At 40.4% G+C, this 12,754-nt stretch overlaps 1 protein-coding gene across 4 annotated transcripts in view; it reads right to left on the bottom strand.

Moving 5' to 3' along the window:
• The window catches only part of ZNF512 (zinc finger protein 512), a 31,330-nt gene that overhangs the window by 11,098 nt on the left and 7,478 nt on the right, over window positions 1–12,754 (bottom strand). For 2 of the 4 annotated variants that reach the window (XM_027621982.2, XM_027621985.2), the window contains 8 exons: window positions 9,214–9,398; window positions 8,468–8,563; window positions 8,088–8,171; window positions 7,294–7,418; window positions 6,661–6,747; window positions 6,150–6,248; window positions 5,369–5,536; window positions 2,870–3,064 (listed from right to left, as the gene is read on the bottom strand). In XM_027621982.2, the coding sequence (XP_027477783.1) occupies window positions 2,870–3,064; window positions 5,369–5,536; window positions 6,150–6,248; window positions 6,661–6,747; window positions 7,294–7,418; window positions 8,088–8,171; window positions 8,468–8,563; window positions 9,214–9,398 (1,039 nt within the window). The remainder of the gene's footprint in view (window positions 1–2,869; window positions 3,065–5,368; window positions 5,537–6,149; window positions 6,249–6,660; window positions 6,748–7,293; window positions 7,419–8,087; window positions 8,172–8,467; window positions 8,564–9,213; window positions 9,399–12,754) is intronic. The other 2 variants (XM_027621983.2, XM_027621984.2) reach the window with 1 other exon arrangement.

Raw genomic sequence — 12,754 nt, 5'->3', positions numbered from 1 at the left:
CCTCTTCAAAGTATCAAGAGCACAAAAGACAAAAAAAAAAAAAAAAAAAAAAGCCAGAAGAATTATAACAGATGGGAAGAAACTAAGGATACACAGTAAAGAGAATTAAATGTGAGATCCTGATGGTATCTTATTACGGGATCCTGATGGGATCCTATGTTATTGGTTATGTAGGATACTGGCCTTAGAGGAAGCCAGGTAAAGAGCATATGGGAACTCTGTACTAATTTTGCAATGGCTCTGCAAGTCTAAAATTATTTCCAAATAAAAAGTTTTTCAAAAAGGAATATATATTTGTGAAATAATAAAAAATATATATTGGTCTCTGCCCTCAGTTCCTGTTAGTACTTCATTTTTGACCCTGGTTCCTGACAGAGAGCTCCTAAAACTCCTAAGTTCCAGAGTAATACCAGTATTTGACACAGAGCTCATAATCCCTTTTCATAATCCCCCAATTCTTGGTAGACTCCTGGGTAGGGGGCTAGTCACCAGAAAGACCAAGCCATGACTTGAAGCTTGGAACTTTCAGACCCATTCCCCATTCTCTGGACAGGGAAAGGAGCTAGAAATGGAGTTAATCAATCATGCCGACATGATGAAGCCTCCATAAAAATCCCAAAATTATGGGGTTCAGAGAGCTTCTGGATTGATGAGCATATATATGTGCCCAGGGGGTGATGTACCCCCAACTCCACAGGGACAGGAGGTCCTATGCTTGGGACTCTTCCAGACCTCACTCTATTTTTCATCTGATTGTTCATCTGTAGGTTTTATTATATCCTTTATAACAAACCAGTAAGCAAGTTTCCCTGAATTCTGTGGGCCATTCTAGCAAATCATCAAAACCAAGGACGGGGTTATGGGAACACCAATTTATAGCCAAATCAGTCAGAAGTACAGGTGACAACCTGAGACTTGTGACTGGCATCTGAAATCGGAGCAGTCCTGTGGGACTGAGCCCTTAACTTGTAGGATCTGACACCAACTCCAAGGAGATAGTGTCAGAACTGAATTATTTGTAGGACACCCAGATGGTGTTAGAAAATTGATGTAGGAAAAACCCACATACCTGGTGTCAGAAGTTTAAGTGTGCAGTAGTGTGAGAGTAAAGGAAAACACAAGAGTTTTTCCTAGACAATACTGCTCGTATTTGTATCAAGAAACACTGGAAGGGGGCGCTTGGGTGGCTCAGTCGGTTAAGCATCTGCCTTCAACTCAGGTTGTGATCCCAGAGTCCTGGGATAGAGACCCACATCGGGCTCCCTGCTCAGTGGAGAGTCTCCTTCTCCCTCTCTTTCTGCAGCTCCCTCTGCTATTCCCCTGCTTGTGCGCTCTCTCTCTCCCTCTCTCTGTCAAATAAATAAATAAACTCTCAAAAAAAAAAAGAAAAAAAACAACAACATTGGAAGGACACACAAGAAACCAGTAAGAATGGTTAACCCATGGAGACAGAATAGAACAAGGATAGGGTGAGAGTGAGATATTTCAATGTTTATCACCATTTTGACTTTTGAATGACAAGAATGTATAATCCATTCAAACAAATTAAATTTTTATTTTACTTTATTGGGGGGGCGGCACAGGGAGAGGGAGAGAGAGAATCTTAAGCAGGCTCCACATCCAGTGCTGACCCAACGCAAGGCTTGATCTCACGACCCTGAGATCATGACCTGAGCCGAAATCAAGAGGTCAGACGCTTAACTGACTGAACCCCAAGTCACCCCTAGATTTTTAATTTAAAAAACAAAATGATAATTCCCTTAGCCAACACAATGTCAAAATATAAAACAGCTGATTTTAGGAAAGTATCTGCTAGATAAGACTATCAAAACTTATCAATGAGCTAACAAATATTTATGTAAAATTCCCTACCACAGACCATGCACAGTGAAAACAGGTGGACTACAATATCACAATAAACAAATCACTGTACAAATTTCACATTTAAACTGAATTTAGATAACCACATACTTTAGCCTGTGGCAGGAAGAAAGTAGCAGTAAGTCTAAAAGAAGAAAGGCTGCTCTGATAGTCAAAAACAGGATCCTACTCCCTGGACACCTGCAGGACTGATTTTTAGGCCAAGTAAGAGGTATCAACTTCTAAAATTTGACCCATTTTCTTTTAACATACGACATTCCTCTCACATGAGTCTAAGCCCTAAGCCAAATCTAAACTGTTCTTGTCCATACCATGGAGAGTAATAGGTCCTTAGCTCTAATCTTAATTCTCACTGTATATCCTCCCAATCCCTTCCCTTGACTACTCCCGTAAGTCATATACCTCTTGTCTCCTCTTGGCCAAATAATGTTCCTCTGGTCTATGATCTATTTTAAACCAAAGGCTTCCAAGCTGGGTCCTACACCCTGCAGAAGTACATGGAGGGAATGATAAAAGTATCAAGGAGTAGGCCAAGCAGACAAGGCTTTGGGCTCACTACCCCTAGTTATTCAGAGTGACTCCGTTTTTGGTTATTTTACATACTGGTGTTTTATATAAGCTTTCATTTGGAAAACAGAGTGGGTAGGGAGTGTTCTTTGGCTAGAAAAACAAGTTGAAAGCATTTATCTAAACTAAATATAAACTACTAACAAAGTGGAAACACACTGGGCAACGACTAGGCAAAAAACTAATCTGGGAATTCCGGTTCCCTCTGGAAATAGTCTAAAATTAAGAGGGTTCCTTAAGAAACTTCTGAAACAGACTGTCTCTCTAGGACCCACATGAATCCAAACATTGAAGCTGGATCAGACATGTTCCATTTCTAAGAATAAAGAAGCAAAATATCATTTATCATGTAGTCAAGTGCAATAACTTTTCCGTATACAGGAAGCACAGTATCAGACACGGTTCTAAGTTTCTACTTTACCTTCCGATCATCAGGTACCAAATCCTGAAGCACCTTCCTCTTAGGCCATTCCTTGGCCAGTTCAGCAGAAGCCAGCTCCTGCAGGTGGTATACAGCTATCTTGGCAGAACGCCTCTGAACTCGACCCCCACTCTTTGGCTCCAGGCTCATCTCCTTTAAGCACTCTGGTTGTCCTGACTCTGGATAGAATGAGATCTGCAAGAATGAGACATAGCAAAACACGGCCCTGAGAAGTGGCTTCCATCAGAGCCAATGATTAAAGGCTATCCTTCCTGCTCTAAGTATCAAAAGCTATTTACAAGCTTGCTAACCATTAGCATAAAGCTCCACCACCTTACTGAATATTTTGTTGGTTAAAAAAAACTTTTTCGGATATGGTCTTAATAAGTCAAAGTGGTTAAAGGTCAAGACACAGCCGAGTGCAAAGACATGAACCTCAACCCGTATCTCATACTACATATAAAAATTAACTGAAAATGAATCAAATGTAGACCATATAACTGTAAAACTTCTAGAAGAAAGCAAGGGAGGAAATTTTTGTAATCCTGGGTATGATGGTTTTTTGTCACCCTGGCTAGGCTACAGTCATCAGCTATTCAACCAAACACTAATCTACATGCTGATGGGAAGGTACTCCGTAGATCTAATTTTTAAAGTCCAAAATCAGTTGACCTTAAGTAAGAGAGGTGTGACAGAAGAAAAGGCAGGAGAGATTCAGAGCGTGAGAGAGACTCAATACACCTGCTGACTTGAAGATGAAGGGAACCACAAGCGAGGGAATGCAGATGGCCTTCAGAAGCTGAGAACAATTCCTAGCCTACAGCAAGCAAGGAAATGAGGTCCTACAACTGCATGGAACTCAATTCTTAATTTTAATGAGCCTCAAAAGAGATTCTCCCCCTTGAGCCTCCAGAAAGGAACAGCCCTCTTGACACTCTGATGCCAGCCTGGTGAGGTTCTACACAGGGGAGCCAGCTGAGCCGTGCTATACCTGGACTTGTGGCCTAATAAACTGAGTTCATACAGTTGTGTTGTTTAGGCCATTAATTTTGTGACTTTTTTTTTATAGCAGCAATAGAAAACTGTACCTTGGGTTGGGCAAACGTAACTCAGATACAACAAAAGCATTATCCATAAAAGGAAAAAAAGATAAATTGAACTTTATCAAAATTAAGAATTCTACTCTTTGAAAAACACTGTCCAAAAATTAAAAGACTAGCTAAGGCTGGGAGAAAATATTTACAAGACATGTATTTGATAAGGGACTTTCGTCCAAAATACGTAAAAAACTCAGAATATTTTCAAAACTTCATAGTAAGACAGTAAAACTGCAGTAATAAAAAAAAGGATTGCAATGGCCACTTCACTGAAGAAGACAGACACTTCACTAATGACCCACATTGCCAATAAGCACATGAAAGGATGGTTAATGTCATTAGTCATTAGGGAAATGCAAATTTAAACTGCGGGGAAATACCACTGCATACCTAACAGGATGGATTAAGAAAAAAATGACACTGGCAATAGCAAGTCCTGACAAGGACACAAAAAAACTGGAATTCTCATTTTTGCCAGTGAGAATGCAAAATGGCACAGCCACTTTGAAAACCAGTTTGGCAGTTTCTTATAAAGTTAAACATATATTTATGATTCAACCTAGCAATCCCATTGCTAAGTATTTACCCAAGAGAAATTAAAATTTATTTTCACACAAAAGCCTTTTATGTGAATGTTTATAGCAGCTTTATTCATAATTGCCAAAAAATGGAAACCCAAATGTTCTTCAACTGGTGAATGGATAAAGAGACTGAAACATCCATACAATGGAATCCTAGACAGAAATAAAAAGAAATAAATTAATGATACATGCAACACATGGATGAATCTCAAATGTGTTATGCTAAGTGAAAGCCAGACTCAAAAGGCTATACATTGTATGACTCCATTTATATGATATCCTGAAAAAAGCAAAACCATAGGGACAGAAAATAGATCAGTGGACAAATCGTTCTATATCTTGAATGTGGTGACTACCCGACTGTATGTATTTGTCAAAACTCTTACAACTGTACACTAAAAAGGGTGAATATTAATTACCATATGTAAATTATACCTTGAAACTTAACTCTAAAAAAAAAATGAGGTGGGGCAAGCCTAGAAATCAAGAAAAAAATGTCAAGACCAAAAAATTGGGACGAAAGAACCAGCTGGAAAGAGATTTCCACAAAATTTCTAGCTAAACGGGAACGCCTTAAGCTTTAAAAATATAATAACGAGTTTACTTCTGCACAGATTAAACATTGAACTTTCATTTCTCTAACCTAATTATGTTCAAAAGGCAGAAAAAAGAGAACCAAGGAAAAACAAGAGAAAACAAAAGCATTCAAAGATTAAAAGGGGATACAAATGAGGAACCAAGGATGTATGGGAAGATGTAAAGGTAAGTAGTCACCACAAAATAGATCCCCAAACAGGGTCTGGAAAGTAATCAGTACTCACAGGCCCATGCTCTGACCTCAGGTGATACGCAAGTCCAGCCTTCGATTTATATGGCTTTCCACAGTGGTGACATTTCAGGGTCATCTCCTCCAGCTCTGCAGCCCCTTTGCCACATTTTCTGACATGGTACAGATATCCCATGATGCTGGTGAAGCTACTAGAGCAACTCTGAACACAGGAGAGAGGCCTGAACTATAATCTTACATCTTTTGACATGATCTCTCAACAGCCACAAAAGACTCAACCACCACATCATATAAATAGATCCTCTGACATCGCTAGACCCTCTCCAACAATTCCCATTAGCACGACCCTTCCCTGTCCCTTGTTCCTGCCCGAAGAGCTGTCCTGTCTACCACCAAGAGTGATATTCAATCAATTTAGTCAGCATTCAGTAAACTAGCACTGTGTGTCTCCTCTGTGGTAGACCTTCCTCTCTGGTCTGTGACTCAACTCCGCCCCAGTAGCAAACACCCAGCAATACCAAAGCTCCTCACAGGGAGATTACTGGGAGCCTTTCATCACACTAAAGACGGGTGGTTAAAGGAACCCCTCTGAACAAAGGAAAAGGGGAGAAAAATAAGTTTGTGGAGATGAGAAAGAAAAATAAAGAACTATTCATGAATTCAAAACACCTGGAAAAGCAGGAGCCACTCTTATGCTGCAAGGTGACACAGAACCAGGTCTACAAGAGAGAAGGAGGAGAAATGGAAGAAAAAGTAACAGAAAGACATTGACTCAAGACTCCAGGCTGAAGGAGATGCTGTCCCTGGGCTCTTACCTCACGCATGCACCTGAGCTTTCCCAGTCTCTTTAGAACTGTTCGGAGCCGTTCTCTCTCACTTGGCTCATCTATTTCATCTCCAGCCTTCAAAATGGGCTAGAAAGCAAGAGAAGCAAACAAGCAGATGATTCATGGAAAAGACAGATACAGAAAAAAATGATATCATAGGAGAATCAAGGACTGGACTAGCACCTAAGCCGATGCCCATGAAGCTTAGTTATCTGACTCCTGCTTTCTCCATCTTCTCCTAGACAGACAAGGAAGCAAATGCAATGCAAATAAGAGTCCAGAGCCTCTATCTTCCAGGAGACGAACCTTTGGGGCTAACCTAAACACACAAATACCCACCACAAAGGTTTCATTGTGCATAACTCTTCTATCAAAAGGGTGTTCTTACACCCCTAAAAAGCCCCAGAGCCTTAGCCACCTCCACTGGGTTATCCACACTCATCTATGTAAAGACATGCAAACACCACACAGGCTCATATGGAACAGAAGACACTCTTACCAAGCTATTATGATTTGCCATGACGTGATACTTCATCCCTGCCAGTGAACGAAGCTGTTTCCCACAATGATGACAAGTAAACATTTCCTACGAGGAAGAAATACTGCTCAGTGCCAGGCTGTTCAACAAAGAAATAGAATGTTAAAAAGTCCTACTCAGATGCTCTTGACTGTATCTCCTTTGTTTCCCAAACTCAACAGTCAGTGAATCTCAAAATCCCACAACATCATGTCATGTCCTCAAGGACAAAGTAAAAGCAACTCATTTTTAAAGTAGTAAGAATTACCATTTACTAAGTGCCAATTATTTGCCAAGTAATGGGATGGGCACTTAACCTGTATTATTTCTTTCTTATCCTCTCAGGGGCTGCACAAAATTATTTTCTCCCTCATTTTTATTTTCTCTCTCTTATAAATGAGAAAACTGAGGTCCACACATAAAAAAGCTAAATGACACAACCAGTAAGTGGCTGAGTGAAGATTCAAACCCAAGTCTGTCAGACTCAAAAGCCTGTTTTCCTCATAACACAATGCTGCTGCTTTTCCACAGTCATCAGTGCACCTGACACAGCAACAGATGTCCAAGGTATGGGGAAAGATCATAACTGTCACGAAAGGCCACAAAATCTCTAACCTGTTTGCAGGTCTCCATGTGTTTCTTTAAGCCCTCTATGGTCTTTCTCCCCACTGCCTGGCAGGTAGGACAGGAGACACTGCCTTTATCCACGATTTCTAAGTACCACTGTTCCTCCAAACTGCCTATAAAGGAGAAAAAGGAATACCTCATAATCTGTAGAATTCTCTAGAAACAAAAAGCACAATCCTGAAACTTAGTAAAAGTATCATAAAAGTGGTTTGTTCCCTTCCTGCGGAAAAGACTCTTGCTGCATATAATTTCTAGAAATAATTCTTTTTTCAGTCAGTAAGGAGTTTCTGAAACACCTACTCAATTTCCCATGATAAAAACCATCTGAGCACCACTCAAAAGCCCAGCGGCTTAGAGAACTGGGCAACATCTTTTTTCTAGCTTTACTGAGGTATAAGCAACAATGGGCAACACTTTCAAAGCAGCATATTAACAAGGAGATACTGAGATATATAACAGCCAGTTTGCTGAGTGTTTCCTGTGTGCCTGAGACTTTGTGAAATGTTTTTATCCCATTTAATCTCCACGAAAATTTTGACTGCCTTCATTATCCCTACTTAGAGACAAGGAAACCAAAGTTTGCAGAAGTTACTAGATGGCGGCAGGCCAGAAAACCAATTAAGAGCCAAAACTTCAACGAGGATCTGACTAGCCTCCAAACCCATGCCCCTAATAACTGCCTCCTTGAAACTCTTCGCTACATCATTCCTTAACCACCACAACCAACAACAAAAACAGGGTGTGAAAACTGGATACCCCAAAGCTTCCAACAGAAAACATACCTGCTGCATAAGCTGGTGGTTCCTTCCGAATACGACGAGCCTGGGATTTGGGATTAGGCTGAGTTTTAGGCCGTTGCTTCCTCCCTGACACAAGACAGAAACTTGAAGCCCAACATGTCAACTTTGCTACCCCCTCTCTACTACCAAAATCCTCTTCCTTCCTCTCCTCAACACCCTGTGCCCCACTCCCTCAACCAACTGACTCCCTTAGGTTGTAACAGAAAAAATGGGTAAAGTCAGGCAGGATGGAAGCCATTCGAGCCAAAAAATGAAAGGGCTCAACAGTGCTTCAAGGGCCAAAACCTAAGATCTCTCTTGTACCTCTAAAGAATAAAGCCCAGGCACCCAAGGAAAGAGAATGAGCAAAGTTACTCCCTTACCATAAAGCTTATGCTTCTTCTGAGGAAATTCCCGATAGTCTTCATCTTCTTCCTGCCTGGGTTTCCTTTTGCCTTTGGTTGATACTCCACCTGACCCTGAAATACCGTACAAAAAGAAACAAACAAAACCCTCAGTATGCCTTACCAGTGAACATCTTGGCCTGCCTTCAAACCATCATTCACAAGATCATCATTGAGAAAGATCATCAGTGAGCACAAGCCTCACAGAAGTGTTTTGACATTTTTAGGTAAGTTGGTAAACTTCACTAATTCACTCAACCTCCACTTTTCCATTTTTACTGTTCTCCACCCAAGTGATCAATTGTTCCCTATGAATAATAAGAGCCTTCAGGCAATGTGCTTCTTTGATCTTGATTCAAGGCTAACACTGAAGTAGAAGAATTGTTCCAGATAAAGGGTTACTAAAAACCCTTGAGACTATGCCCACCAAGACTATTACACCCAGAATCACCCTTACACCAGCCCCTAAACTTCAACAGAGGATCAAACTGGAACAATAAGAAAGAAGTTGTGAAGAGGAAAGGCTGAAAACAGCCTAATCTAGAGGAGTGAAGATCAGCAGAATTTCACTCTAAAATAGAAGGGCAGTTCACAAAGTTGAATAGTATGTGGCGGCCTAACACAAATGTGAGATACACATATATGATCCTTAATAGTTTAAGAGCCATTTACAACAGCTACCTAGAGAGTGCTCTGCCTTTGAAATAAGACAGAGATAGTGGTACCTTCTACACGGGAAGCAGCAGCTGGCTTGACCCTTCTCATCTTCATCCAGTAGGTCGATTTTCGGAAGGATGGTGGAAAATCACTCACTGGCTCACATGAAGAGGCAGACGATGAGCCACTTAAGGAGTCATCATGAGGGATAGTGTACTGGAAACTATTATCCTTTATGGAGCACTGGGTCCTGCTATTAATACGACACAAATATATATACCACAAAGGAGGATCTGGAGTAATGTTCCTGTTAATTATTTTATATCATAAGACAAGTTGGTTACCGATGCAAAAACTAAGAAGCCTGATAATAAAAACAGAATTGAGATTGTAATCTAACAATTACAATGGTTGATCAAATGCAACATATAAAATTATTATTATACTTCACTGTAATAAGAGAAAGCAGTCCACATTAATGGTCACTCTGCAGCCCAAGCAGGCATTCTTTCCTAGATTGATCAAATAAAAGAAAGTAGTCAAAGTAATAGGGTGTTCTATGATCCTTTAGAAGATCCCCTGGATCAGTAACCAGGTATGTCCAGGCCTCCCTATTTCTCTGACAGAGGGACAGTAACTAAATAGTATCCCTGAGAACAAAGAAGGAAAAGAACAGTTTGTAGGGCCCTAGTCTGATCCATCTTCCCTCTCCCTTAGCTGCCTCCCTAAACATGGTGTCAGGGCTGTCCTGTCTTATTTAGGCAACATGACTGTTAGCTCCCATAGTGAAAGGAAGGGTGCTGCTACCTTGTCTGAGGTAAGCTGGCCAGGGAAGTGTGGTATACAGCTAGATCCAAATTCCCAAATCTAAGACCAGTCAGTATGTAGTTAACAAACATTACCCAGTAACTACAAAGTATCTTCTAGGTCATTCAGAATGCACAGAGGAGCAGCAGTTCTCAAAGTGTGGTCCAAGGACCTCGAGACATCCCTTTTCCAGTTAAAGATCTGTGTGAGGCCTGCGTTAGGTTTATGGCTTAGAAAGGTCACTCTGGACGCTATATGGAAGATGACCCACGGAGGAAAAGTGAATAAAGGGAGAAGGGTTAGCAGCTTATTGTAACAGTATGGAAAAGAGATGATAAGGACTTGAACTAAGGTTTTGTAGTTAGCAGATTCAAGATAACATTTAGTGACAGAGCTGATAAGAATAACATAGAGGTTTGTGGTAAGGAGATGGAACTAACACAGGTGACCATTCTTTTTTTTTTTTTTTTAAGATTTTATTTATTTATTTGACAGAGGGAGAGAGAACACAAGTAGGGGGAGCAGGAAAGGGAGAAGCAGGCTTCCTGCTGAGCAGGGACCCTGGGATCATGACCTGAGCCGATGCTTAGGACTGAGCCACCCAGGTGCCCCCACAGGTGACCATTCTTAAGAAAATATATAAGTAAAATATGATACATGCCTACTATGGAATACTATGTAGTTGTTGGAAGCAATAAACCGTTTCTACGCATAGAGACATGAACATAACCAAAAAGCATACTACTGAATGAAAAAAGAAACAGGGGTGCCTGGGTGGCCCTGTCAGTTAAGCATCCAACTCTTGGTTTCAGCGGCTCAGGTCATGATCTCAGGGCTATGAGATCGAGCCCTGCATCAGGCTCTGAGTCTCCTTGAGATTCTCTCTCCCTTTCCCTCTGCCCCTCCTCTGAGTGCACATGCACACTCGCACACACACTCTCTCCCCAGAAATAAATAAATAAATCTTTAAAAGAAAAAAGAAGAAACAGAGTAAGACTTAATGTCAATTTGGTAAGTTAAAAACAAATATACATGTAAACAACACTAGCTATTTTACAAGGATTCATAAATATTTAAGGACAAATATCAAACTCGCTAACATGGTTGTCTCTGGAAAGGAATGGAAACAGGGAAAACAAAAAACAACAGAGACTGATGATGTCGGTATGCTATGAACAGGGAAGAATGATTTTCCATTCTCTGCACATGAGATCCAAAATTACAAACTTAATACAGCAAAGTCCTGATTCTGCCGTGCTGCATTAGGAGGCCACGACAGCCCATCCCTCCCGCTGATTACAACTAAAAATCCTGGACTCTGAAAAGTAAACAAAGCAGGTGGATTGTGGAGAGGAGTCAAAACTGGGAAAAGTGACTCACACAGGGGTGTTTCCCCATTTTGTTTGTTTTCCCACACATGTGGCAATGCAATAAGGGGGCCCCATTTGCAGAGTAGCATGGGCAGCCTAAATTCCAATAGAAACTATCTTATTGGCCAGAGAAACCAGGAAAAGGGCCTCTATAGACTAAAATGTGTGAGAGAGCTGTGGATAAGAGACAGTCAAAGAAGGTGATCCCATAATTCTGTGTATGAATCCACACAAATCACAGCTTAATATGAACTATATGTGTGTGGAGCATACAAACCAGCTTAGCAAAGGCTTCAAAAAATGAAATAAGATTTGAACAAACTGCACAAGTCGCAGACTAACCCCTAAACTGCTAGTAAAAGACAGACCCAAACCAATGTATCAAAAGCTTGAAGAAATGAAACAAGACTTGAAACACCTGGAAAAGTCTCAGACAAACCCCTGAGCTATTCAAGACAGACCTAAACCAACACAGCAAAGACTCAAAGAATGGAACTAAGATTGAACCAATGCCCTCAGAAGGCAAGACAGAACTTATGGTCTGAACAGTAAGCAGGTTACTTGCTAAAATAAAAACCGCAATGATCTCCCAGAAGATTCTAAAAAGACCCAACGTCTATACAAATAACATTCACGATCTTGGGAATAAATCCCAAAATTATGCAACACACAAAGAACCAGGAAAATGTGCATAATTCCAAAAGGAACAGATAATGAACAAATGTCAACCCCAAAATGATCCAGATGTTAGAACTATCAAAGATTTAAAGCAGCTATTATAGGGACGCCTGGGTGGCTCAGTGGGTTAAGTGTCTGCGTTTGGCTCAGGTCATGATCCCAGAGTCCTAGAATTGAGTCCTGCATCGGGCTCCTTGCTCAGCAGGGAGCCTACTTCTCCCTCTGCCTGCCTCTCCCCCTGCTTGTGCTCTCTCTCTCTGACAAATAAATAAATAAAATCTTTAAAAAAAAAAAAAAAAGCAGATATTATAAATATGCTCCATGAAATAAAGGAAAACACACTTGAAGTGAAGGAAAAGGTAGGAATTCTCAGCAGAAAAAAAGAAATCATAAAAAAGAATTGAAATTTTAGAACTGAAAAATACAGTATTTGAAATAATGACAGAATGGGCTCAGCAGAAAAGGAAAAAGAGACTGTGAGACAAAAATACATTTGAAAAAAATAATGGTGGAAAATCGCCCAAATTGAATGAGACATAAATTTACAGATTCTAAGAGCTCAACAAACATGCAATAGGATAAACTCAAAGAAAAACACAACTAGACACATCTTAATGAAAATGTTCAAAACCGAATATTAAAAGAGAAAAATCTAGAAAACAGCTAGAAAAAAAGGACATGTTACATATAAAGAACAATGGTTTGAAAGATCACAGAATTCTCAACAGAAACCAAGGAGAACAGAAGACAGTGT

The sequence above is a fragment of the Zalophus californianus genome, chromosome 8 (assembly GCF_009762305.2).
Source record: "Zalophus californianus isolate mZalCal1 chromosome 8, mZalCal1.pri.v2, whole genome shotgun sequence".
NCBI classification, from domain to species: domain Eukaryota; kingdom Metazoa; phylum Chordata; class Mammalia; order Carnivora; family Otariidae; genus Zalophus; species Zalophus californianus.
Note: the sequence above shows the minus strand (reverse complement) of the source record. Positions and strands in the feature narration are given on the sequence as shown.